At 40.9% G+C, this 25947-nt stretch overlaps 1 protein-coding gene across 1 annotated transcript in view; it reads left to right on the forward strand.

The window, feature by feature from the left end:
• Positions 1-875: 875 nt before the first annotated feature.
• The window catches only part of Znf180 (zinc finger protein 180), a 34819-nt gene continuing 9747 nt past the window's right edge, over positions 876-25947 (forward strand). Inside the window, exons 1-5 of the mRNA XM_071604588.1 lie at positions 876-1117; positions 3450-3530; positions 11993-12067; positions 16204-16330; positions 17912-25909. Of these exons, the coding sequence (XP_071460689.1) occupies positions 3480-3530; positions 11993-12067; positions 16204-16330; positions 17912-19653 (1995 nt within the window). The 5' untranslated portion in view covers positions 876-1117; positions 3450-3479 and the 3' untranslated portion in view covers positions 19654-25909. The remainder of the gene's footprint in view (positions 1118-3449; positions 3531-11992; positions 12068-16203; positions 16331-17911; positions 25910-25947) is intronic.

The raw sequence follows: 25947 nt of genomic DNA on the forward strand, positions 1-25947 counted from the left end.
TTATTTACTTTGCAAACACTCTACCACTGACTCCAGCCCAGATCCAAATCTTTTTCTTTATAAAATTGACATTCCAGACAGATAAACAAAAGACCAAATAAATTCCTGAAATGTAGTGTTGGATAGTGAAAAGTTCTCTAGAGAAAAAGAATAATAATAAAGATGAGGGAGAAAGCAGGAGCGTGAGGGACCTGAAAGATTTGATTGAAAATTTATAGCGGGGGTCAGGCAATGCCTCCTAAGAGAAAGACTAGCACCTGAACACCAGGGTCAGAACCACGTGATCTCCGAGAGAAACTGCCTGTCGGGCAGCAGCAACCTGTGCAAGGGCCCTGTGGTGGGAGTCTTCTTAAGCTAATTGGAGAAGAAAGCGGCTTGGAAAACAGACTGGAGCCGAGGAATAGAGGAAAGTAGGGGTGGGGGGAGAGGAAAGGGGAAATAAATCCTTAGGGTCTACAGCTAGAGAAAGACCTCAATTTAAAATACAATAAAAGGATTTTTATTTTACGAAGTACACAAACATCACATTCTTGAAGGGTCCTCGACGGTAACACGGGCCGTCGTAAGCCTCCCAGCAGGGGCCCAGCAGGGTCCCCGCTGATGCCATCGGATGGGCGACTCCGCCGAGCGTTTAAGCCCGGCCAGTCGGCCACTAACCGCACGCCACTGCCCCGGCTCGGCCTCCGGGTCCGGTCCTCTCCGAGCCCCGCAAACGTTGCGGTTGGTGCAAACCCTGAACCCCTGCGCCGCGCTCCGGTTCCGCCAGGCCCCGCCCGCCTTCGAGGAGCGGGAGCCCCGCCCGCCCGCCTGCCGCTGAGGCTTCTGGGACTTGTAGTTCCCGCTCTCCGCGGCGGTGCACTTCCGGGTTCGGCCAGAGCGCAGCCATTGTCCCGCGCGCGGACGCCTGTTTAAGGCCCCGCACTACAGCCCTTAGGAGCTAACTCGGAACGGCCTTGTGGATGCTGACTAGGGGAGGGGCCAGATTAGTTCAACCCGTCTCAGACGTGACAAAGAACCGAGGCAGGGGGCTGCTTAACCCGAGAGCGTCCAGTCACAGAGCCGTGCGGGGAACTGAGGCGGAGACTGGCCGGACCTGAGCAGCGGGCCCGGACCCCAGGTCGGTGGGGCGGGGGCGGGGCAGTGCTTGTCTGATACGCGCATGCGCAGGGCTTCGGCGGGAAACTGGAAGAAGTGATGAGTGGGGGTGGGCGTTCCGGCCTCCTAGTGGGTGGTGGTTTAGCCTCGGTCGCGGAGGTTGGTAGAGACTTTGAGGCTCATGCGACTGGATTCAGCGCGCATGCGCGGATTAATCAGGCGGGGTTTTTATTTGGGTTAGGTGGATTCCCAGGTGTGTGAGGACCGGGCAGGGATACGGGGGAGGTCTTGAAAAATCCAGCCATCCAATGCTATGCCTGTTTAGTGGCTGGCTTCCCGGTGCCCAGGTTGATGAAGTACTGAATCGCAGATTCTGGTTCCTGGAGGGAGGGGCTGTGCCACTGTCCTTACACCCCTGAGCAGGGGATTCTGGGCAGGTAGCTCTGGGACCCTGGGCAGACACTGTTCTCGCAGGCTTGGGGACACCCGTGCTTGGTGGAGAGACCTTGTTGGAGTTGCAGGTTCTTCCCCAGGAGAAGCAACGTTGTTCAAGGAGCTCTAATAGGCAGCAGAGTTCCAGGTTGAGGATACCAGGGGCAGGCTTTGGACAGAATGTTCCTGCATACACTGGGGGTATCTAATGGGAAGCAGGAATTGGACTGATGATCCTGGACCCGTGTAGGATAGAGCAGAATTCTAGGACATTCAAGTTCTTGGAGATGCTGGGTTGTCGGTACAAAATCAGCCCAGGAAGGACTGAGCTGCAGCAGCTGCCATCAGATGGACAGCTGTGTGTGGGGGGAAGCAGGATGCTACTAGCATCAATATGAAGTCGGTGTTGCCAGGACCTTTGCTTGGGCCACTCTGCTTGCAAGCATGAGAATGCTTACGTTGGTAGAGGGACAGAGTCTAGTCTGCAGACATGGGTCTGGAAGGGACTGACTGCATGACAATCAGGCTGTCATGTTTGGGCAGGAGGAGATGAAAGGATCCGGTTTCCATAAGAACATCTCTAATTGGGCTTGAGAACCCCCAGGTGGCAAGTGCCCAAGTCCTGGGACTGATTCTGGAGCAGTGCTCAAGCTACTGCTTAGATGTTCTAGTGTTTTGACTGCAGCCAGGCAGTGGGGCAGGTGACCCCAGGACCTGGGGGGAGGCTGGTGAGTGTCTGAGGTATCCCAGGTACTTTGAGATGTAGAGTGAAGGATGCACGTTCTCAGCTCAGGAGCATGGACTCCACAAGGCCCCACACTGGCAAAGGGCCTGGGTCTGGGTGAGAACCTGCTCTGTAAATGTGTGGGTGTGCCATGGAAGCAAGGAGCCTAGGGGTGGCCTCTGTGCAGTGGCTGCTGGGGTGGAGGCCTTGAGTGATAATCTGGAGAGGTGAAGTGGTGTGTAAGGAGATACGGAGCACGGAGGGATGGGGTACATTATGTGGGATTTGCCAGGGGCTCTCTAGTCTCAGATGCAAAGACATCTGATTGATACAAAGACAACTGAGTTACTGAGGTGCACTTTCTGGGTCTGGGAAGTGCAGCCCTTGACTGGCATGTGCTGGCGTCTGCCAGAGGTTCCCAGTCCTAAGCAGACTCAGTTGCAGTTTCAGGCCCAAGAACACCCAAGTTGGCAGAGGAACCAGGTCAGAACTACAAATTCAGAGCCCAACAGGGTGTTGGGTGAGCATCTGTGTAATGGATGCTCTGGTAGACAATGGTGGGACCCTGACCTGGCTGCAGTTTGGACTCTGAACATACGCTTTGACATTTGAGCAGAAAAGGGAGGCCATCTTCAAAGAGTTGCTGGAGGGCCAGGCCAGGCTGCTGGAAGGGTAGGCTGGGTGTTTGTTACTGAATCAATTCCTGGGAGTGGTGGCGCTGTGTCACGAACTTCATGCATGTAGTCAGTGGGTGTGATTCTGGGACAGGAGAGCCAGAGCCCTGCGGCTGGTCCAAGACAGAGGACCTGGTTTGAGATTGCAGATTCAGGTCTGGAGGGCAGAAGGGTATGTACTTGGGGGTTCTCCAAGTGGTAGGTGTTTCCAGAACCCAGTGGAACAGGGGAGGAACTGATCTATGATGCAGATTTTGGTGGTAGGTAGAAAACCTGTTTGGGCATGAGGTGGGCTTACAGGAGGTGGTAGTGGAGGAGCTGGGTTGGAGCTGCAGAGGCTTGGCCTGCAGGAGGACTGAGGGACTCTTGGGAGGAAACCTCTAGGAGCACATTTGACACGGGGAATGCATCCAGGGATTGGTGGCTAATCCGGGGGCCAGGTTGGTGTTGGGGACAGCAATGTCAGCAGATGTGCATGGGCACGCTGTATGATGCTGTACTCAGGCCTTGTCCTCTCAATGCAGTTCAGTACCCGGCTGTGCCTGGAGGACAGTATGGAAGGGCAGGATGAGAAGCCCCCAGGACCCCTTAAGGCCTGCACACAGGTGAGTGGAGCCACTGTTCCCCCAAGAGCTCCAGAGCTTGCTCCTCCTCGGGCCCCACAGGCTCACCCTCTGGGTACTCCTTGTAGCATTTTAGGGGCTTTGGTGGCCAGGAAGCTTTTTTTAAAAAAAAAAGATTTAAATTTGTTTTAATTAGTTACATGACAGTAGAATGTGTTTATTTATGCACTTTGATATACATAGATGGGATATAATTTCTCATTTTTCTGAGTGTACATGTTGCAGAATCATTGGTCATGTAGTCACATATATACGTACAGTAGTAATGTCTGTTTCATTCTACTATTTTTCCTATCCCCACATCCCCTCCCTTCCCCTCCTATCTCTTCCCTCTACCTAGTGCCCCCTGCCTTATTGTGAATTAGCATCCACATATTAAAGAAAACATTTGGCCTTTGGTTTTGTGGGATTGGCTTATTTCGCTTAGCACAATATTCTCCAACTCAACAATATACTGGCAAATGCCATAATTTCACTCTGCTTTAAAGCTGAGTAATATTCCATTGAGTATATATACCACATTTTCTTTATCCATTCATCTCTTGAGGGACACCTAGGTAGATTCCATAGTCTAGCTATTGTGAATCGAGCTGTTATAAACATTGATGTGTCTGTGTCACTATAGAATGCTGATTTTAAGTCCTTTGGGTATAAGCCAAGGAGTGGGATAGCTGGGTTAAATGGTGGTCCCATTCCCAGTTTTCTGAGGAATCTCCATACTGCTTTCCATAGTGGTTGCACCAATTTGCAGTCCCACCAGTAGTGTATGAGTGTACCCTTTTCACCACATCCTCGCCAACATTTATTGTTACCTGTATTCTTCATGATTGCCATTCTGACAGGAGTGAGGTGTAGAGTAGTTTTGATTTGCATTTTTTTAATTGCTAGAGATGTTGAACACTTTTTCATATATTTGTTGATCAGTTGTATTTCTTCTTCTGTGAAGTGTCTGTTCAGTTCCTTAGCCCATTTATTGATTGGGTTATTTGTTTTTTTGGTGTTAAGTTTTTTGAGTTCTTTATATATCCTAGAGATTAATGCTTTCTCAGAGGTATATGTGGTAAAGATTTTTTCCCAGTCTGTAGGCTTTCTCCTCATGTTAGTAATTGTTTCTTTTGCTGAGAAGAAGCTTTTTGATTTGAATCCTTTCCATTTATTGATTCTTGATTTTATTTCTTGCGCTTTAGGAGTCTTGTTAAGGAAGTCAGATTCTAGGCCGACATGGTGAATATTTGGGCCTATTTTTCCTTCTGTTAGGCACAAGGTCTCTGTTCTAGTGCCTGAGTCTTTGATCCACTTTGAGTTGACTTTTGTGCAGAGAGATAGAGGTTTAATTTCATTTTGCTACATATTGATTTCCAGTTTTGCTAGCACCATTTGTTGAACAGGCTATCTTTTCTCCAGTGAATGTTTTTTAGCATCCTTGTCTAGTATGAAAGAACCATATTTATGTGGGTTTATCTCTGTGTCCTCTATTCTGTACCATTGGTCTACAAGTCTATTTTGGTGCCAATACCATGCCACTTTTGTTACTATGTAGCTCTGTAGTATAGTTTAAGGTCTAGTATTGTGATGCCTCCTGCTTCACTTTTCTTGCTAAGAATTGCTTTAGCTATTCTGGTTCTTTTATTTTTCCAAATAAATTTCATGATTGCTTTTTCTATTTCTATGGAGAATGTCATTGGGATTTTAATAGGAATTGCCATAAATCTGTATAAAGCTGTGGTAGTATGGCTATTTTGACAGTATTAATTCTGCCTATCCAGGAGCATGGGAAATCTTTCCATTTTCTGAGGTTCTCTTCAATTTCTTTCTTTAGTGTTCTATAGTTTTCATTGTAGAGGTCTTTCACTTCTTTTGTTAGATTGATTCCCAGGTATTTTTTTTTTTTTTTTTGAGGCTACTGTGAATGGAGTAGTTTTCCTAATTTCTCTTTCAGTGGATTTATCGCTGATGTATAGGAAGGCATTTGATTTATTGGTGTTGATTTTATATCCTGCTACTTTGCTGAATTCATTTATTAGTTCTAGAAGTTTTCTGGTGGAATTTTTTGGATCTTCTAGATATAGAAACATGTCATCAGCAAATAATGATAGTTTGAGTTCTTCTTTACCTATTTGTATCCCTTTAATTTCTTTCTGTTGTCTAATGCTCTGGCTAAAGTTTCAAGGATGATGTTAAATAGAAGTGGTGAAAGAGGACATCCTGTCTTGTTCCAGTTTTTAGCGGGAATACTTTCAATTTTTCTCATTTAGAATGATTCTGGCCTTGGGTTTAGCATAGATAGTTTTTACAATGTTGAGGTATGTTCCTGCTATCCCTAGTTTTTCTAGTGTTTTGAACATGAAGGTGCGCTGTATTTTGTCAAATGCTTTTTCTCCATCTATTGAGATGATCATATGATTCTTGTTTTAAGTCTATTAATATGATGAATTACGTTTATTGATTTCTGTACATTGAACCAACCCTTCATTCCTGGGATGAATCCCACTTGATTGTGGTGCACTTTCTTTTTAATATGTTTTTGTATATAATTTGCCAGAATTTTATTGAGAATTTTTGCATCTATGTTCATCAGGGATATTGGTCTGAAGTTTTCTTTCCTTTGTGTGTCTTTGTCTGGCTTTGGCATCAGGGTGATACTAGCCTCATAGAATGAGTTTAGAAAGGTTCTCTCCTTTTCTATTTCATGGAATACTTTGAGGAGTATTGGTGTTAATTCTTCTTTGAAAGTCTTGTAAACTTGGCTGATAATCCATCTGGTCCTGGGCTTTTCTTGGTTGGTAGGCTTTAGATGGTGTTTTCTGTTTCATTACTTGAAATTGGTTTGTTTGAATCATGTATGACCTCCTCATTCAGTTTGGGTAGGTGATATGTATCTAGAAATTTGTCAATGTCTTTGATATTTTTTATTTTATTAGACTATAAATTTTCAAAATAGTTTCTAATTATCTTCTGTATTTCAGACGTCTTCGTTGTGATATTTCCTTCTTCATCTTATATTTTAGTAATTTGAGTTTTTTCTCTTTTTCTCTTCACTAGCATGGCCAGGGGTTTATCTATTTATTTTTTCAAAGAACCAACTTTTTGTTTTGTCAATTTTTTCAGTTATTTCTTTTGTTTTGATTCATTAATTTCAGCCCTGATTTTAATTATTTCTTATCTTCTACTGCTTTTGGTGTTGATTTGTTCTTCTTTTTCTAGGGCTTTGAGATGTAGTGTTAGGTGATTTATTTGTTGACTTTTTATTCCTTTAATGAATGCACTCAAAGTAATAATCTTTCCTCTTAGTACTGCCTTCATAGTGTCCCAGAGATTTTGATATGTTGTATCAGTGTTCTCATTTACCTCTAAGAATTTTTTTCTTCATCCTTGATTTCTTCTACTATCCATTCATCATTCAGTTGTATATTATTTAGTCTCCGTTTGTTACAGTAGCTCCTGTTTTTTATTTTATCATTGATTTCTAATTATTTCATTCCATTATGGTCTGATAGAATGCAGGGTATTATCTCTGTTTTTTTGTATTTACTAATTTGCTTTGTGGCATAAGATATGGTCTATTTTAGAAAAGGAGCCATGTACTGCTGAGAAGAAAGTATATTTGCTCGTTGATGGATGAAGTATTCTATGTATGTCTGTTAAGTATAAATTATTGATTGTATTATTTAATCCTGTAGTTTCCTTATTTAGTTTTTGTTTGGAAGATCTGTCCAGTAGTGTGAGAGGTGTGTTAAATTCACCCAGTATTATTGTACTGTGGTCTGTTTGACTCTTGACATTGAGAAGGGTTTGTTTGATGTACATAGATGCTCCATTGTTTGGGGCATAAATATTTATAATTGTTACGTAACAATTATATATATATGTATATATATATGTGTGTGTGTGTGTGTGTATATATACACACACACACTGCTTATATATACTTCCCTTAGAAGTATGAAATGTCCTTCTCTGTCTCTTCTGATTAACTTTGGTTTGAAGTCTTCTTTATCTGACATGAGAATGGAAACCCCTTCTTGTTTATGTAATCCATATGCATGATAAATTTTTTCCCATCCTTTCACCTTCAGCCTGTGAATGTCTTTGCCATGAGGTGAGTCTTTTGAAGACAGCATATTGTTGGGTCTTGCTTTTTAATTCAGTCTGCCAGTCTGTATCTTTTGATTGATGAGTTTAGACTGTTAACAAGGTTATTATTGAGATATGATTTGTATTCCCTGTCATTTTGATTTATTTCTGGTTTTTGATTTGTCTTGGTTTCTTATTTGCTTAGAATGTCCCTTTAGTGTAGATCCTCCTTTTGCTGGTTTTCTCATTTTTCTCTTGCCCCCCTTTTTGGGAACTTGAGGCCGGGAGCTGGGGAAGCCACCCTGATGCCCAGAAAAAGGTATTCCGTATCTGAGTGGTCATTTGTGTCACTCCAAATTTACCTGAGTGACCTCGGTTCAGTAGCCCGTGCTGGCCGGGGACTGCAGCCCGTGCTGCAGTCATTAGTCTCATTGCTGTTCCCATTCTGTAAACTATGCAAAGAAAAAGTGCCCTTTTATGACAGAAAGAGGTGATTGTTGAACAGAGAGGATCATTTTTAAATACTCTAGAGACACAGAAAGTGGGCTAAAGGCTTCTCATTCTGTTTATACATCTCCAAACCTGCGTTAGTCTCTAATCCTATCAAGAATTCAGAGAACTTTTTTGTGCTCTTCAAAAATATACAGTTCTTAGTATTAAATTCACAACCCCAGGGAGAGGTATAGAGATATGGAAATAATACCAGAGGACAACTTTACTGGTTCAGAAAGGGTCCAATCAAAACAGGAAAACATGAAGGGCAGAAGAGCTGAGCTCTGTGCAATCTGGGAACACTTCATGGAGGAGGTGGTGTTTGATCTGGGTTTTCAGTGAAGTTAGACTTTGAAGTGGGGCAGTGGAAAGGGGAGGGGTTTGTATCACACCATCAGTGGACCTAAATGAGTTTGCTAAACTCTTTTACCATTAATTTTTGCACGGGAAAAATAGACACACCACTCCTTCAGAAAAGTTTGGATGATTTTGTGGAAACTGGGATGTAAATACAGGAGGCATTCCTAAAACACTCAGTAATTCAAAGTGTGTCAGAACCTAAGGGAAAGGTTGGTGAGTGTGTGTGTGTGTGCACACACACTTATGTGACAAGCTGGCTTTGAGCATTGAGTTGGTTGTGAGGAGGTTCTGGAAGCTGATGCATTGAATTTTCTGGGGAGAAAGGCACCAACAGAGGTTTCCTCTACTCAGAGGAGGGACTCGAGCTTAGCAGTAAGCTGGTAACTTCAGGGACCATGGGGACAAATGTGAAGGCTCAGGTAGCATTTCATGTCCTTTCTTGTATACTCATTCTATAGCCAACACATTTACACCCAGCTCCTTTGCATCTACTATTAATTAAAACACATGAAACCAGGATAAACAGGACAGAGAAGATCTCAGCTCTCAGAAACTAGAGGATGAATTGGGTAAAAATAACTGGAAGAATATGTGTGATGCAAAGGGTCTTTGTTCCTGCTGAGTACCTGCTGAGCAGGAAACATTGTTTCTCAGTTATGTTTCTGAACTGATCTTAGCTGTTCCTACACACACACACACACACACACACACACACACAACTAACTGAAAGAGTGTGTAATAATTTAAAATACAAGCTAGTGTTTATAATTTTTCTTTTCTTGAGTAACTTTTCTCATTTCCCAGGTAGAGTTAATTAACATGTGGCCACAAAATTGTTAGAATTCAACTTCAGCCACTTTGGTAGCAAGAAAAGACATGTTTGTTGTCGTCGCACTTTAGAAATGTTGATTTTCATGGAGGCCGTTTCCATGATGGATAGGGCAGTTCCAATAGCAGTTTGGGGTCAAAGCCTGTGGCTCTCTTAGATCATCTGTGGCTTTGTTGTGGTTTTGGCATTGTGAATTGTGTTCAGTTTTGCTCTTTGGTGTTTTAAGCCATTTCGTAATGGCCATGTAACAACTTGAAGCAGTTCAGCCTCTCTGTCGGCTTGTGCTGTGGTGGTGTAAGTGGCTGGCTCAGCGCTCTTGGCACTGGGCCTTCTTCCTATTGCAGCAGCTCCTGCTCTTTGAATACTCATAGTTAACCTCAGGACCTGCCCAGGAAATAGACAGGGGCGTGTTTAGATTTGGAGAAATCCTTTCCTGCCTCTACGCACTAATACTAGCCATTTTACGTAATCCTCCCCACTGTATTAGTGAAACTATTTCTAGATGGTTAGGGCGTTATGGTTGGGTATAAGGTGTTATCCCCCCAAACTCCTGTGCGAATACAGGAATATTCAACAGTGAAATGATCAGATTATGGGAGCTGTAACCTAATCAGTTTGAATGGGCTGACTGGGTGGTAACTGGGCAGGTGGGGCATGGTTGGAGGAGGTGGGTCACTGGGGTGGTTTGCCCTGAGAGATGGATCTTTTCTGTGGCTGCTTGCCCTCTGCTTCCTGGCTGTCATGAGGTGAGCAGTGCTCCTCCATCCCCTGCTTCCTCCACGATGCTGCGCCTCAGGCCCAGAGCAGTGGAACCAGTTGACCATTGACTGAACCTCTGGACCAAGGGCCCACAAACGCTTCCTCCTTTAAGCTTTTCTTCTCAGATACTTTGGTCACCAGGTACTGAAAAGCTGATTACCACAAGTGGAAATAACCGGCACACCTCTGGGAAAAATACAACAGTTTGTTTCCTTTTAGTTTCTGATTCAAGAATCAATAGCACTTGCTTCCAGTGTCAGAAGATTTGAGGAGAAAGTATACATGAATGGACTGCCACTTGACAGGTCCAGTTATTGCACCCTATAGAGAGAAACTTGAGGAAGCTACAAAGAATGATCTTGTTTCAAGGTGATTTTTTTCAAGAGAGAAACACTTTTGCTGTTTTCTGGGTATTTAATGAAAGAATAAATGCTTTTGAAAAAACATTGATACAGTTTGAAATGCACAGTGGCCCCCCTCTGTATGACTCCTTCAAATAATAGCTGCTTTAAAAAAAATTTAGTTGTAGGTGGACACAATACTTATTTAGTTATTTATTTTTATGTGGTGTTGAGGATCGAACCCAGTGCCTCACACATGCTAGGCAAGTGTTCTACCACTGAGCTACAACTCTAGCCCAAATAGCTGATTTTAATGCTTTGAAGAATGTTCTTTTTGATAATTGCTCAAAAAGTTTCCTCACTGCAATAATGAAATTATTTACCCTGAAATAATTTCACTATTGCAGTGGGAAGGAAGTGAAAGTAGCTAGCATAATGTGCATAAAGGCGGGAAAGGATTTCTCCACATCTAAACACACCTCTGAATATCTACTGCACCTATTGAAGTTAACAATGTATTCAAAGAGCAGCATATTTATATTTTATAAAATTCTATTTATCTTATATATATTGTTAACTTTTCACTCAGTGCTATATTATAGACATCTTTCTTTTTTTTTAAAAGAGAGAGAATTTTTTAATATTTATTTTTCAGTTTTTCGGTGGACACAACATCTTTATTTTATTTTTTTATGTGGTGCTGAGGATTGAACCCAGCGCCCCGTGCATGCCAGGCGAGCGCGCTACCGCTTGAGCCACATCCCCAGTCCTGTAGACATCTTTCTATCATTTATTACATGTAAACCAGTTGGATGCTAAATAGCATTTGGTTATCTAGATGAGCATAATTTATTTACTAGCTATCTACTAATGGATATTTAATCCTCTCCCATTTTTGCTATGATAATGTAACCCTTTAGTGAGCATTCTCATACTGCATCTGAATATGCTTTCTGTTGTTTCCCAAGGATACTTACAAGTAGATTTAAAGATATTGATATAGTTAAGCATATGTATAATATATGTGTATACATATATATAAAACAAAATGTATAAATGTATGTAAGCAATATACGTGTGTGTGTAATTTTTTCCCCAGATAATTTTATTTCTTCTTGGTTGAATTGCAAGCATGTTTTCATTTGTCCATTTTCCTGATGAGGCTACCATTTTCTTACTATTTTGGAGAAATATACATACATACATACATACACATACAAATATACACACATATATGCTGTAGTCCATTTTATTTCTTTATAATTTCATGATGCAGGAATTCAGGCAGGGCTCAGCTGGAAGTGCTTTTGTTCTGAGTAGTATCTGGGGTCTCTTCTGCATTTAACTGCCAGCAGGGCTAGCCTGGAAGATGCACAGAGATCTCATGCTCACTGGGGTCTCAGTGTTCCTACAGGTATCCCTTCTCTCCACAGGGTGAGCTTGAGAGTACCTGTGGGAGGGAGCAGACTTTGGTAGGTGGGACTTGTTGAGATACATGGTATGTCAAGTCCTAGTGACTCAGAGTGGGAGCTCTAAACTGTGACTCAGTTCTCTGTTTTCTTTCTTTCTTTTTTTTTTTGACTTCTCAGGACTCTCTCCTTCCTCAAGAGATTATCATCAAGGTTGAGGGAGAAGATGCTGAGTCACTGGCCATCCCATCCCAGGTGAGGTAAAAAAGGCCTTTCTTTAGTGAAAACTCCACAGGTCAAGGGAACATTTGAAAGAGAATTTAAAAAAAAATATCAAAGAGAAAGATTAAAATGACTCCAAAGGGAATAATTAAGATGGAAAAGATAAAGAGGGCCCTGGGTAGAGAGGAACAGAATAAGGACTGGCAGGTTGCCAAAGCAGACATTTCAGTGGAGGAATTGGTCCCACATCATCAAATAACAAGAGTAAAAGGGGAAATGGAGCAGGTAGAGAGGAGCAGTCTGCTGTATTGCCTGGCTGCAGTAGGTGTTGTTGGAAAATCCTCAGATCTGGTGTATCAGCTTAGGAGTGAGCTGCTGAAAAGCAGTTCCAGGATCAGAGAGCTGGGCTAACCATAGGAACTGATGACTGATGTGACAGTCCCTGTGTCATGCCAGCTTGAGGTTGCATCCCAGCTACCAACCTTAGGCACAAATATGCATGTCTCTTAACTTTCTTGATCTTCATTTGAAAAATGGTGCTGCTAATGGTATTTTCTCACAGGAGCCTAGTGAGAATTAAATGTGACCTGTTAAGACACCACCTGACACCACATCTGGGGGGGTTCACGAGGTTGCTAGGACAGAGCTCCAGGGAGTGAGGAAAATGGCATGATTTCCCCTGTAACCAGGAAGACACATCCTCCTCTTTGTGCCTACATTCCTGGGAGCAGGACCATCTCTGCTGCTCGACCAGCACGCTAGCTTCATACTAGAGGTTCTAAACATAGAAGTTAACTAGTGAGATCAAGATAAAGACACATAAACTCAATTTACCTTTTTCTTGCCCAGCTAAGAGACGGCCCTTCCCAGCTCCTGCCTCGAGCCACCTGGCGGTAGTGAGGTTTACACAAGAGACCAGCAGGAGAGAGGAAGGAGCACGCCAGAGACTGGGCTTTTATTGGGAAACAAAAAATTCAGGGGAAAATTCCATCCAGCGAAGGTCGAGGGGGACAGCATTCCAAGGTCAGTGTCAGTGATTGGTTTTAGGGTCAATGGTCAGTCACACCCCCACATAGACAGGCTCTCGAACCTAAAAAGGGTGGGGATAAGCTCTGACACAGTTGGCCTGAGTGCCTCACACCCAGTCAGGGAGGTACCCAATGACGTGTGAGAACGGCTTCCCACAACCATCCTTAGTTTTTGAGGCCTCTGGAGGAGGGGATGGATGGGGAATGGTTGGTAAAGAGATTGCAGCTGCAGGAGTTCATTGTTACAGAATTCTGAGGGCACGGTTGAAGAGTTGGAGAAGTTTTGAGGAGCAGGAAGTTTGGGTAGGTGAAACAATTAAGTGGAAGCCAGGTGTGATGGTGTGCACCTGTAATCCCAGCAGCTTAGGAGGCCAAGGCAGGAGCAAAAGCCTCAGCTAAGCAACTCAGTGAGACCTTATCTCTAAATAAAATACAAAAAATAGGCCAGGGATATGGCTCAGTGGTTGAGTGCCTCTGAATTCAAACCTTAGTCACCCCCCCCCACACACACACAAAAAAAAGAATTAGGTGGAGTGGAAGTATAGAAAAGCCATATTCGCTATTGATGGACTTGTTCAGATGGGTATGTGATACATCTTGTGTGATTCAGGTGAGAAATGAGGACTTAAATCAGAATTTGGGTGAGAGTTATTCAGAGACATTAGAAAACCTTTTATACCATTGATTCATTTATTGCAATAACTTAGTACATTAGATTTAGTATATTTAATATCTACTGTACATTAACACTATTGTTAATCACTGGAATCACATTTGCAAACTGTAAGTACCTTCTTCCTGTCTTCATGGATCATGGCCTAGTGACACAAATGTCTGTTTTGCAAATGATGAGAAATTGTGGTGGGTCTTAATGGTGGAAGTCCATAGACCTTTGAGAATGGATAGCTAGTATGTAGAAAGAGGGGTACTAATTCAGTCTACTTTTATTTATTTAATACTTGAAAAATCTTTAAAAAAAATTTTTTTTTAGTTGTAGATGGACACAATACCTTTATTTTATTAATTTATGTGGTACTGAGGATCAAATCCAGTGCCCCTGCATGCAAGGCAAGCATGCTACCACTGAGCCACAACCCCAGCCCCTTGAAAAATCTTAATACAAATGGTACATATGCTAAACTGCAAAGGGGAATGTTAATTAAAAGGAAGCATGGATTGATATTGATTGTGAAACAGGAATTTAAAAGATCAATTTTGTTGACATTTGTGGCCTGTAAGGAAAATCAAAGGAGACACAGAGACAAGACGCAGAGGCAGGAAAGGGAAAGAAAGAGTGGCTCCCCTCCAAGCAGCTGCGTTTATTTGTATCAAAAGTAACCCAGCTCGTTAGTGCCATGACTACATTATTATTTAGTATTCCTTTAATCCCAGGTGCTGGATTAAAGGAATACTAAATACTGAGGTCAAAGTCCAGGCTAATTAAAACACAGAGCCCTTTTCTCCAAGGATATTACCATAGAAATTAGAAATTGCACCTGTATAGTTATCTTACTAGCTTCAAGGAGAAACTGCCGGGCATTCCACGCATGGGAAACAGAGTGCCAGTCCTCCCCCTCACCCAGAGGTGCTCACCAGAGGAACCCTTTCCTGTACATTCCATGGTCAGAATACCTACACTGGGCCCTGACTTAGAAAAATGCTTATACAGCAGCATTTTGCATATAGTTTCATGGGATTCAGGATCATGTATCTTATTCATGAACCACAGCTTAAGAACACAGTGATTAGTCAAATGTCCTTGGGTAAGGACAGGTCACCCTCAGCACTTTTTTTTTGGATCAAAATTTCTGCCCAGTAGTCTTGGAAACAGGCTCTTTCTTGCTTAGAAGAGGCAGCCCAAGAGACTCCATTTATATGACAGTAATACAGTGACATCTCCTAACTGAAAATCTTGCCCATAGAAATAGAAGTGTTACCTGAAGACTAAGGTCTCATGATAAAAAGTCACATTGGCTGTCTTTTAATCTTTCAGAGTTCTTAGACTGAAGAATCAAAATAGAAACTGCAAGCCTTTGCTGTTTGTTTAGTAAATTTTGCTTATGATTTTTCATATAGCATCACAGTTAATTCTTTCAGCAAACCAATGGTTTGGGTATAATTATGCTTAATAGAGATGGAATAAATTCACCATTAAAAGAGATTGTGAAGGGCTGGGTGTAGTGATGCAGGCCTGTAATCCTAGTGTGTTGGGAGGCTGAGGCAGGAGGATTGCGAGTTCAGAGCCAGCCTTATCAACTTAGTGGGGCCCTAAGCAACTTAGGGAGATCTTGTCTTTAAATAAAACATTAAAAGAGCTGTGGATGTGATCCAGTGGTTAAGTACCCCTGTGTTCAATCCCTGGTAAACCCCCACCTCAAAAAAAAAAAAAAAGATTACAAAATGACCAAAAACTGTATATATGTATGTATTCACATACATATGTGTGTGTTTCTGTGTGTAGATATATATATATAAGTTGATACCTAGTAAAACTTCTCAGAATTCAGAATTCTAGTTCAGATTTATACTCTATAGATGAGAAAACCTAAGTCTCTTTTCTTCTGAATTCAGTGTTATTAAACCTGTACATACTGCTTTTCATTAAGATTTATATTTCATTCTCTGTCTCAGGCATTAGCAAAGTCCAGCTTGTGGGCAAATCTAGCCCACTGCCTGATTTTGTAAATAAAGTTTTATTGTGATAGTTAACACTCACTTGTGTATTTTTTGTAATTGCTTTCGGTTGAATAGTTGTGATAGAACCTGTGTAACTTCCATAGCCTAAAATGTTTACTATCTGGCCTTTGACAGAAAAAAACATTTTTTTTTGAGGATTTGGAAGGGATTCATAAGTAGGAATTCACCATACAAAATTGAGAATTAATGTTTTATAAGGTGGAAAGAGAAAATAATTTTTGTTGGTTCTTATCTGGAATTCGTTTTTGGGGTTGTAAAAACAGATCCAGCATCCAAAACCCAAAGGCATCCATACACCTTGACTATAATCCTTTGACGCTGACAATCTCAGGACAACTGCCAGGTCATCAGATTTTCCTACTAACATCTGTCAAACATTTCCTTCTCCATGAACATTGAAAGGAAATGATGCCCAGCTGAGCAGGAATGTGTGTCCTGTTTTAGGAAGAAGTGAACTTCAATATTGTAACTGTGGACTTTACTCATGAGGAACAGGGTACTTTGAACCCTGCTTATAGGATCCCAGACAGAAGTGTGATCCTGGAGAACCACAGGAACCTGGTCTCTTGGGGTAAGTGTATCATCTTCCTTAATGAGGCTGTGTCTCTTTAAATGTTTTCACATCCCTGTTAAGAGCTGTGGGTTCAGCAGCCAGAATGATTTTTGTCCACACATAGGTTGTGTTTGTGCTCTTAATTTCTAAAGAAGATAAAATTTGATTTGTAGGGTAGAAAAGGTACAGTTTCTTGGGCTTGAGCTTGTTCAGTCTTAGTGATTCCTAAAGTCCAAAGCCTGGGACCAAATTCTTCAGTGATTCTCTTTTGTCCCAAGCCTGGAGACCCAAAGTCCCATATATCTTTCCTCAACAGCTTTTCAAACCAGACACAATCTCCTAGTTGGAGTGAGGAAAAGAGTATAAAAAGAACTTTCTGATGCATATGTCCATTTGAGATCCAAACATGTAGAGGTCATTGTAGGTGTAGAAGGTTTGTTTGAAAAATCCCTGTAGGAGATGCCATATTTTCCCCACTCTCCTAGTGGACTGTACATATGATCATTCTTTCTAGGTGTACTTTTCATTGCATTACCTAATAACCACCAAGGCCTCTGTTTTTGAGCATCCTTTCTTGGTTGGAATCACAGGAATCCATGGGCCATATTATAAGATATTTAGGGAACGGGGATAATAGTGCCTCATTCCTTTTTCTGGGTTCATAAATGTAGTTTACATATAGACTATGGTAGCAGGTTTCACGCCTCCAGGAATTCCTAGTAATGTAGCTTCTAACCTGTTCTGGTGAATATATGCCTGGAACGAATGAGTGTGGGAACGACCTTCTGTTTCTTTGCTAAGGATTGCAAGATGAGGCTGAGATTCTGTGTAGAAAGCCACTCCTAAGCTATTTAGCATCTTCACTTGGCCTTGAGCCAAGGAGATTTCGGTCTGGCATTGCAAGCTACTTTGTGGCCCCTCTCACTTATTGGATTATGCAATGCATATGACTTCAGTCTTTGCTGGGCTAGGAAGGCTGCTCTTGTACTTCGGAATTTGGTGTGACCCATTGAGCCTGGACAGCCTACCTCCTGCCTTATTTGGTGAAGAACATTCAATGGATAACCTTTGAAGTTTCCTCATGTATAATAAAGCAAACACAGGCTCCTGCTCTCTCTTTCTCTTCCCAGTGTGGAAACTGGACCTCTAAGGTCGTAGAGACCCCCTCCCCACTGCTTTCCAAAATTATTTCCTGTGTAGTATGGTTTCTTCAATGCTTCTTTTTCTTAGTTCAATTTTATAGCCCACCTACCTCACACAGAGAAGACCCAAATTCCATTGCCCACACGGCACTTGGGTGAGAATTCTGTATGTTCTGCATAGGTGATCTTATTTTGGAATTGGCAGATACTTGGTATTCAAAGTCTTGCTCACCTAGACAAAACTAAAAATAGTTTCATTTGAATGCCCTGTTTTACTATTGGACTGTGGGAATTTGGTACTTAACTGCTTATTTCCATCCTTTTGCTTTTTCAACCCAGGTTTTAGGTCCATAGCTGATAACAAATCCAGTTTTTTCATATTTTTCTTATCAGCTTTATTCCTGTATTTGAGCTCTAACATTTTTTGTCTAGGATGTCTTATTTTGCTTTCTTTCAGACTTGGCAACTGCACTTGGAAGGAGAGAATCAACTTCAAAACAGATCATTTTTGATGTGGAATCATCCCCTGGAGTAAAGATAGAAAGCTTGACAAGAGATGATCCTTGGCTATCTTCATGTGAAGAAGTTCATGATCATAAGGATCAGTTGAAGAAGCAACAGGAAAAGCAAGAGAGACTTTTTCAGGAAATGGCAGTCACTCAAAAGAAAGCTATTATTCATGAGAAGGTTTGCAAAAGTGATGAACTTGAGAAGAGTGATATAAATCCCAGCTTTCTTTCACTCCCAGTGATACCCATAAGAAACCATTTTCATAAACATTTGTCACATGTTAAAAAATCTCATTATAATTCTGTTGTAAACAGTCATCAGAAGATTAATGACAGTGAGAAATTACGTGAAAATAATGAATGTGGAAAACTCCCTCAGAGCGTCCACCTTATTCAGTTTACAAGAACTCAAAAAAGAGATAAGTCCTATGAATTTAGTGACACTATTCAACCTTTTAGCCACAGCGCATCCCTAAATATACATGAAAAAATTTATGCAGAAGGTAAGACCTTTGATTTTAAGGAATGTGGGCAAGTTTTGAACCATGACATATCCTTTAATGAACAGCAGAAAATTCCTGTTGAAGAGAGTCAGTATAAATGTAGTAAAACTTCTCAGAATTCATCCCTTGCTCAAAATATGAGAAATAATTCTGAAGAAAAACCTTTTGAATGTAATCAATGTGGGAAAGCCTTTAGCTGGAGCTCACATCTTGTTGCACATCAAAGAACTCATACAGGGGAGAAACCTTATGAATGTAATGAATGTGGAAAATCCTTCAGCCGGAGCTCCCACCTTGTTTCCCATCAAAGAACCCATACAGGAGAGAAACCTTATAGATGTAATCAGTGTGGGAAATCCTTTAGCCAGAGCTACGTGCTTGTGGTACACCAGAGAACTCATACTGGAGAGAAGCCTTATGAGTGCAACCAATGTGGAAAGTCATTCAGGCAGAGCTACAAACTAATTGCACATCAAAGAACACATACTGGAGAGAAGCCCTATGAATGCAGTCAATGTGGGAAATCATTTATCCAGAGTTATAAGCTTATTGCACATCAAAGAATTCACACTGGAGAAAAACCCTATGAATGCAATCAGTGTGGAAAATCCTTTAGTCAAAGTTATAAACTTGTTGCACATCAGAGAACTCACACAGGGGAAAAACCTTTTGAATGTAATCAGTGTGGAAAGTCTTTCAGCTGGAGCTCTCAGCTAGTGGCTCATCAAAGAACTCACACTGGAGAGAAACCCTATGAATGTAACGAATGTGGAAAATCTTTTAACCGCAGTTCTCACCTTATTATGCATCAGAGAACTCATACCGGGGAAAAACCCTATGAATGTAACCAGTGTGGGAAATCCTTCAGCCAGAGTTATGTTCTTGTTGTGCATCAGAGAACTCATACTGGAGAAAAGCCCTATGAATGCAGTCAGTGTGGGAAATCCTTCAGGCAGAGTTCATGTCTTACTCAACACCAGAGAACTCATACTGGAGAGAAACCCTATGAATGTAATCAGTGTGGGAAAACATTCAGTTTGAGTGCTCGACTTATTGTACATCAAAGAACTCACACTGGAGAGAAACCATTTACATGTAATCAGTGTGGGAAAGCTTTCATTAATAGCTCTAAACTTATTAGGCATCAGGCAACTCATAATGAAGAGAAATCCTATGAATATAACTAGTTTGGAAATTTATTCCATTTGTTTTTAAAAATTTATTTTAAGAAAGTGCATTTGGTGGGAAGGACTAGTGTAAAATGATGCATGTGGAAAACCTTTTAGTTAACCCTCTTTTATTGTATATCTGGAAATCCATTTTCAAGAAAGGAAGAAAGCTGTGAACTACATATTTTAACTTAGCAATTCCATGAGCAGCGTCAGACTTGGCCCTTATGTACATCCTACAGATGTAATAAATACTGACCCTTTTCCTTGCAGATAGCACTCAGATCTGAATCTGAGAGACAAAACCAGTTAGGTAGACCTTTCTCCCCTCATAGAGTAAATCAAATGCTTGTTGTAGAGAAGATTGAAAAAGTGTTGTAGTTCGTAAAACTTAGGCTGGAAAACAGTTTTTCAGAGTATCATTCTACTACTTAAGTTCTCCATTAGATAGTTTGGGATCTGTTTTGTATGGTGCTTTGTTACAAGTGAAGATTTTATAAACATTAGGAAATTGGCCATGATACGAAATGAAAAACAGGACAAAAATACAGAAATTTTCTTTTCTAGAACCATAATGATTTTTGTGTATAGATTATAATTGAAAGGGATTATGGGTGCATCTAATTGATATTTTGGTTAATGTCAGGTTTTCTGGAATTTATGCTGTTTTGCGACAACAAATGATATAATGAGTACAAGTTAGTCAAAAACAACAAAAGGCACAAAAATTACCACCTTGTTTGACCATTTAGGAAAGACTAAACAGCCAGATAGCAAAGATCCCTCAGGGTTCTGAAATTCCCATTTCATTTACCATGAGTAGGCTGCTCCTTAGGACTTGGATTCCCAGGAATGTTCTTTGTTGAAAATAATTCCTTGGGAGTAATGCATAATTGGAATTTAGACCAGAAAGGGTCTGTATGAGCAGTTGAGAACATGTGGGCAGTACAGGGAGTGAATGAGCTTATTTTCATATATTCAGAGCAGTATAAAGGAGCACTGTTTCTAAGTGGGTTTTTTCCTCCCCATGTTTGGTATTATTATTTTTTTCTCTGGAATGTGTTCCTAATGTGAGGGTCCCCTGAGTGTGTGTGTGCGCGCGCGCGTGTGTGTGTGTGTGTGGTGCTATTCTGGCCGAGTGCTCTTCATTTAAATTAAGCCTGCAAGAATGCTTTCTAGTCAAGCAAATTTTATAGGTACTCTTCAGTTTTTAAGATTTGTTTCATATACCTTCATGACCCTTGTCCCTGAATCATGAATTCTGATCCTGTAGGTAATCATATGCCGAAAGCCTCTGTTCTTAAGTAATTACAAAATAAATGGAGAGATGAACTGAGAGCAGAAAATAGAGGTAAATTCTTTGGAGAAAAGGAAGAAAACCTAAAGTGATATTTGGTAGGGGTAATTAGTAATATTCTGTCCCCATGAAATGACCCTTGGGAACCATCTCTTTGAGGAATAAGCCAGAGCATGTGCCAAACTTGACAGTGACAGAAAGTCTCAGGGGACAGTTGTTAATGGCGGGAAACCTTGCTTCTATCCCAGGAGAATCGACTCTTAGTTCCATTCATTGACTTTTGGAAAGGACATGGAATTGTAGAAAATCTTAGTTTAACAATGAAACCTAAATACTCTCTTCCCCCAATGATAAAGGCAAAGATCTCTGATTGTATAAATTAATATAAATACAGATGGGTTAAAAATTAGGGCTCTGAAGATTTCAAGTTTTGGAAGTGATTTATTCCAAAGAAATTTCTTCAGTAAATGAAATATTTCATCGACAATGTGAAATTTGTAAAACTGTAAAAACATTTGAAATGAGTATTTGTGTGAGTGGTTGTGTGTGTGTGTGTGTGTGTGTGTGTGTGTGTTTTCTGGCTACCTGGCAAGGTTGAATATGTGTGTCATGTTTGTGTCATAAATGTATCAGTTCTTAGGTGGTGATTATGGTTGCCAAGTGTTTGAAGTAAAATAGATTTTAATAATTAAAAATTTGGAATAATTTTCTGTCATTTATTTAATAATTTTCCTTTTCAAGAAAGGTGTGATAATTCCAAAATGATCAATCAAAAATAAAGAGAAGTATCAACATACCAAAAATATGAGTTAAATTTCTTAGCCTAAAGTTTAGGGCTAAGAAAGGGTATTCAATAACTTGATTTTAATTACACACACATGACTGTGTATACATTCACACACAGACTGAGCATCTCTAATCTGAAAATCTGAAATCTTAAATGCTCCCAAGTCTAAAACACTTTGGGTGCCAAAATGATGCCACAAGTGGAAAATCCCACTTGTGGGATTTGTGTGACAAGTTACAGTAAAAGTGCAGGCATACTTAAATTACCTAAGTTATAGTGTAAATTGTAAAATTGTCAAGTGTCTGTGAAACAAATAAATTTCATGTCTAGACTTGGGTCCCATCCCCAAATACCTCAGTATGCCTATGTGAATATTCTAAAATCTGCAATTCAAAGTACTTCTGGTACCAAGCAATTTGGATAAAAAATATTGGAACTCTGTACATATTTTACAGGCCAGATTTCATTTCTTTCATTTTACTCAGTATAATTGGAAATAAAAGTGATGGAAGTGTTTTTAATATCTGGATGTTAAGAAATCCTCTTCTAGAACTAATTTTTCAAAGAGTAATTCAAAACTGAATTTAAAACGGCCTAGGAATTATCTACAACCATACTGCACTAATAAAACATGTGTAAAGTAAAAACTGCCCAGGAAGCAGGAAGGTGACTCCTCCAACCAGAAGCTTTTCCTTTGGTTCTGTATTTGGTTAGTTCACATTTTTCTTCACCACAACTTGCCTTTTGAGAGGACAAAGGACATATTGACTCCTGCAACACACTTTATGGCAGTGTGAAACCCTAAGTTTGTTAATTTCTGAACTTTCTGCATTGTTGAAAAATGTCAAGGATATGCCATTAACCTGAATTGCTAGTTTATTTAAAAGTGACAATAATATGTACAGGTGATCATAAGTGGATCTGTTGAAATTTTAATAGTTGAGGAAAAGGTTAAATAGCACAACATCTACAAAAAGGCCAGAAGTTTTTTCCTGATGAAATTTCAAATTCATTTATCTGGTGTTATCATTCTCTAATAGTTGTATGAACATTCCATTATTGATACTCGGTATATGTATTATTATGTTGCCCAAGGGTAGAGGGAGTTGCAATCTTTTTAAATAATCTCATGCTTTAATTAGATGCAAGTTCAGTTTGCTGATAGTATTGATCATCTAGATTTGTATGTAACACATCAGTTCCGAGATGTGTACCCAAGAAGTAGAGCACTCAAGTCACCACAGCTTCCCCCATGTGGTGCAGCCTCAACCTGTGCACAGGCATCCTGTGTCCCACTAAGGAAGATAGGATGATGGGATGGGAAGACAGCATGACACTGGGGTATTGTTCTCTGCACTGGATAAAGTCTAGTTGTACGTTTTGTTTTTTATTTAAAAGGAAGACTAATGTTTCTGACTTTAAATGAAACTAAATTGTGGCTTTTTGTGATTATGTATGAGACACTCAAATTGTTTAGAAAACATTGAATTTAAAAACTTTTTAAAGTAAAATATGGTGACTAGGTTACAGCTCAAGTTAAACTGTAAACAGCAACCCTTACAGGCTGAGCAGCCTCTCAGGTCACATCTTAACCTGTGGACCTATCTACTGTGCAGCAGGTGATATGGAGCCAGGGCTCTTTGGTGAGCAGCTTACCTTAAGGCCGAAAAATTAAAATGGACTTAACATTTATGGCCAATAAGTAACACTCTCAGAGACATCTGTGTCATGTTTTTTAGGCCACAGGGGCAGGAACGCTGATCGTTGAGAAAGCCTTAGTTATGGACACATGGGTCAGGCTAGGTCTGCAGGATCAAGAGTGCTAAAGTGCAAACTGGGATTCTGATAGTTCTCACAAAAGACATTTAATATTGATCAACCCAAAGTGTCCTGCATGAAAGTTGTTAGCAGTTATTGTTATATAGTCTCTGTAGGAAATGGAACCTTTTCCAGACTGATTGCAAACTGTGGGTGTTTTCACACATTGAAAGGAGCACCTAAAGGTATAGATTATCGCCCCTTATTATCTGGTACTAAAGTTGACCTCTTCATTACTTGTCTTTAGTGGGTAGGTGTGTGGGCTGCATGAGGATATAGATGTGATTAATAAACAGACTCAACTCCCTTGGAATATTTGGTCATGGTTATCATTGAAGAGATGGGTAAAATGTTAACAGGGCCATCCTTTGCTCTTTGTTAAAACGTAGGAAGAAAACAAGGATGAAAAAATTTTTTTAATGAATATAGCTCATCCCAGCACAGGGGGGTAGGTATGGGGCAGACAAACATAAATTCATCATTCAGGAGACAAACCTTAAGGGGAAGAAATACAGATAACAGATGTAAAGTAGTAGATGGCCAAGGGAAGATTAGGGACTCGGTGTTTTTAAAATGTCAAATATAATTATTCCTGCTTCCTGCTCCTCTTCACTCCTGGTCCAAATCCTTGCTCATGAGGTTCTCGAATATTTAGAACACAAAGAGTCATATGCCATATAATGACACTTCAGTCAGTGACAGGCCACATATACAATGGTGGTCACTAGGGTGACATCGTGTAACTACACTCTATGATGTTGGCAAAAGGGCAGAATCACATAACAATGCATTTCTCAGGACATACACTGATTTTTAAGCATCACATGACTCTGGGGAATAACAAGGAGTCGGCATTAAAATAACAGATAATTTAGTTCAGTGTGAGGTAGGATAGAGGGAATGAGGATGGATAGAAAGGAGACTAACAGGCAAGATAAAAGAAAGTAATCTTAAATCCTAGAAGTTTCACGCGCACTCCCACCTTTATTCCCCAAGCCTGTTTCCTCCAGATCAAAATTCTTAAAAAGCCCTGAATCTTAGAGTATCGTGAGTCTAGTTAGTTGATACCTACATACATTGCCAGCTCTCTTTAGATTAAATAAAGCAGAGGGAAATTATTGTGAGACTTATGCAGAGCCATAAGATATGGGTATATATCAAACATTATCAACTGAATGACATCAGCTCTTGATCCTGAAAGAACCAGACCATTGTGACCAGCCCTGTACACCATGAGAATTGAGCTCCCCAGCTGACATCACTCGCCCCCACATACTTCTAAGTCTCACTGTTTACAAAATTCCCTTTAAAAAGAAGAACCCACGATCAACAAAGTGTGGAGTGCCCTCAGTCCTTCTCACTTTGGGTGTGTATCCTGCTCTATTTCTTGCTTTCTGGAACAAATCTTGCTTTCCTAAGTGAATCTTTGTTCATGCCTCTTTTGACACACTCTGAAATGCCTTTCTGTGGCATAAGTCAAGAACCTGCCAGGGCCACTGAATTTGGTACATGCCTAGAGGCAGAGGATCTCAAGTTCAAAGTAAGCCTCAGCAACTTAGTGAGGCCCCAAGCAACTCAGCAAGATCCTGTCTTAAAACAAAATGGGCTGGGGATGTGACTCAGTGGTTAAGCGCTTCTGGGTTCAACCCCTGCCCCCCACCCCCAAACCCTGCCAAGGCTAAGTTGAGATCCCCTTCTCCCAACAAACCTTTTCATTTTCATGGATGGTTCTTAAACCTTGCCATGCATCCAAATAGAGAAAGGGAATTTCCTTTTACAGAGATTTTTTTTGCATCCCTGGGGCTCAAGGAAATTCACAATGACTCTCCTGATCCTAGAACTACAGCATGAGAACCATAGCAGCAGTTGGTTTTAAGTGTTTGAGAGTGGAATTAATTTACATTAATTTGCTTTTTCTTAATGTTAACGAAGTTGAATGTGGTTATTAGTCATCTGCAGGTACTCTTGGAGAAATGCCTGCTAGTGTGTTTTTGCCCGTTTTCTAATTTCTGATTGGATTGTTTAGTTTTGTACCGTTAAGTTATTTCTATATTCCAGACACTAGCCCTTTATTTAACATATGATTTTTTGGAAACATTAATTGCTTGGAAACCAATTTATTTAGGTTGTGAATTTATAAAGATTGTGCCTCTGTGGTGTTCATGGTGGGATGTGTGGTTTGTAAATTTTTTCTTCCAGCCTGTAATTTGTCACTCCACCCTCTTTACAGCGTTTGTCTGTTGGAGCCTGAGGAGACCGCGCACCGCAGAGGGTTGTGGGAAATGTAGTCCGGGCCCTTCAGAGGCGCGCACTTCCGTTTCGGGCCAGCACCGCAGGGCGGTTTCTTAAGTTCTGGGAGTTTAGGTGGAGACGTGAGTCTGTCTCCCTGTGTTATGCCGGGGTGGGGGTG

This window comes from Marmota flaviventris, chromosome 18, assembly GCF_047511675.1.
Source record: "Marmota flaviventris isolate mMarFla1 chromosome 18, mMarFla1.hap1, whole genome shotgun sequence".
In the NCBI taxonomy this organism is placed as follows: Eukaryota; Metazoa; Chordata; class Mammalia; order Rodentia; family Sciuridae; genus Marmota; species Marmota flaviventris.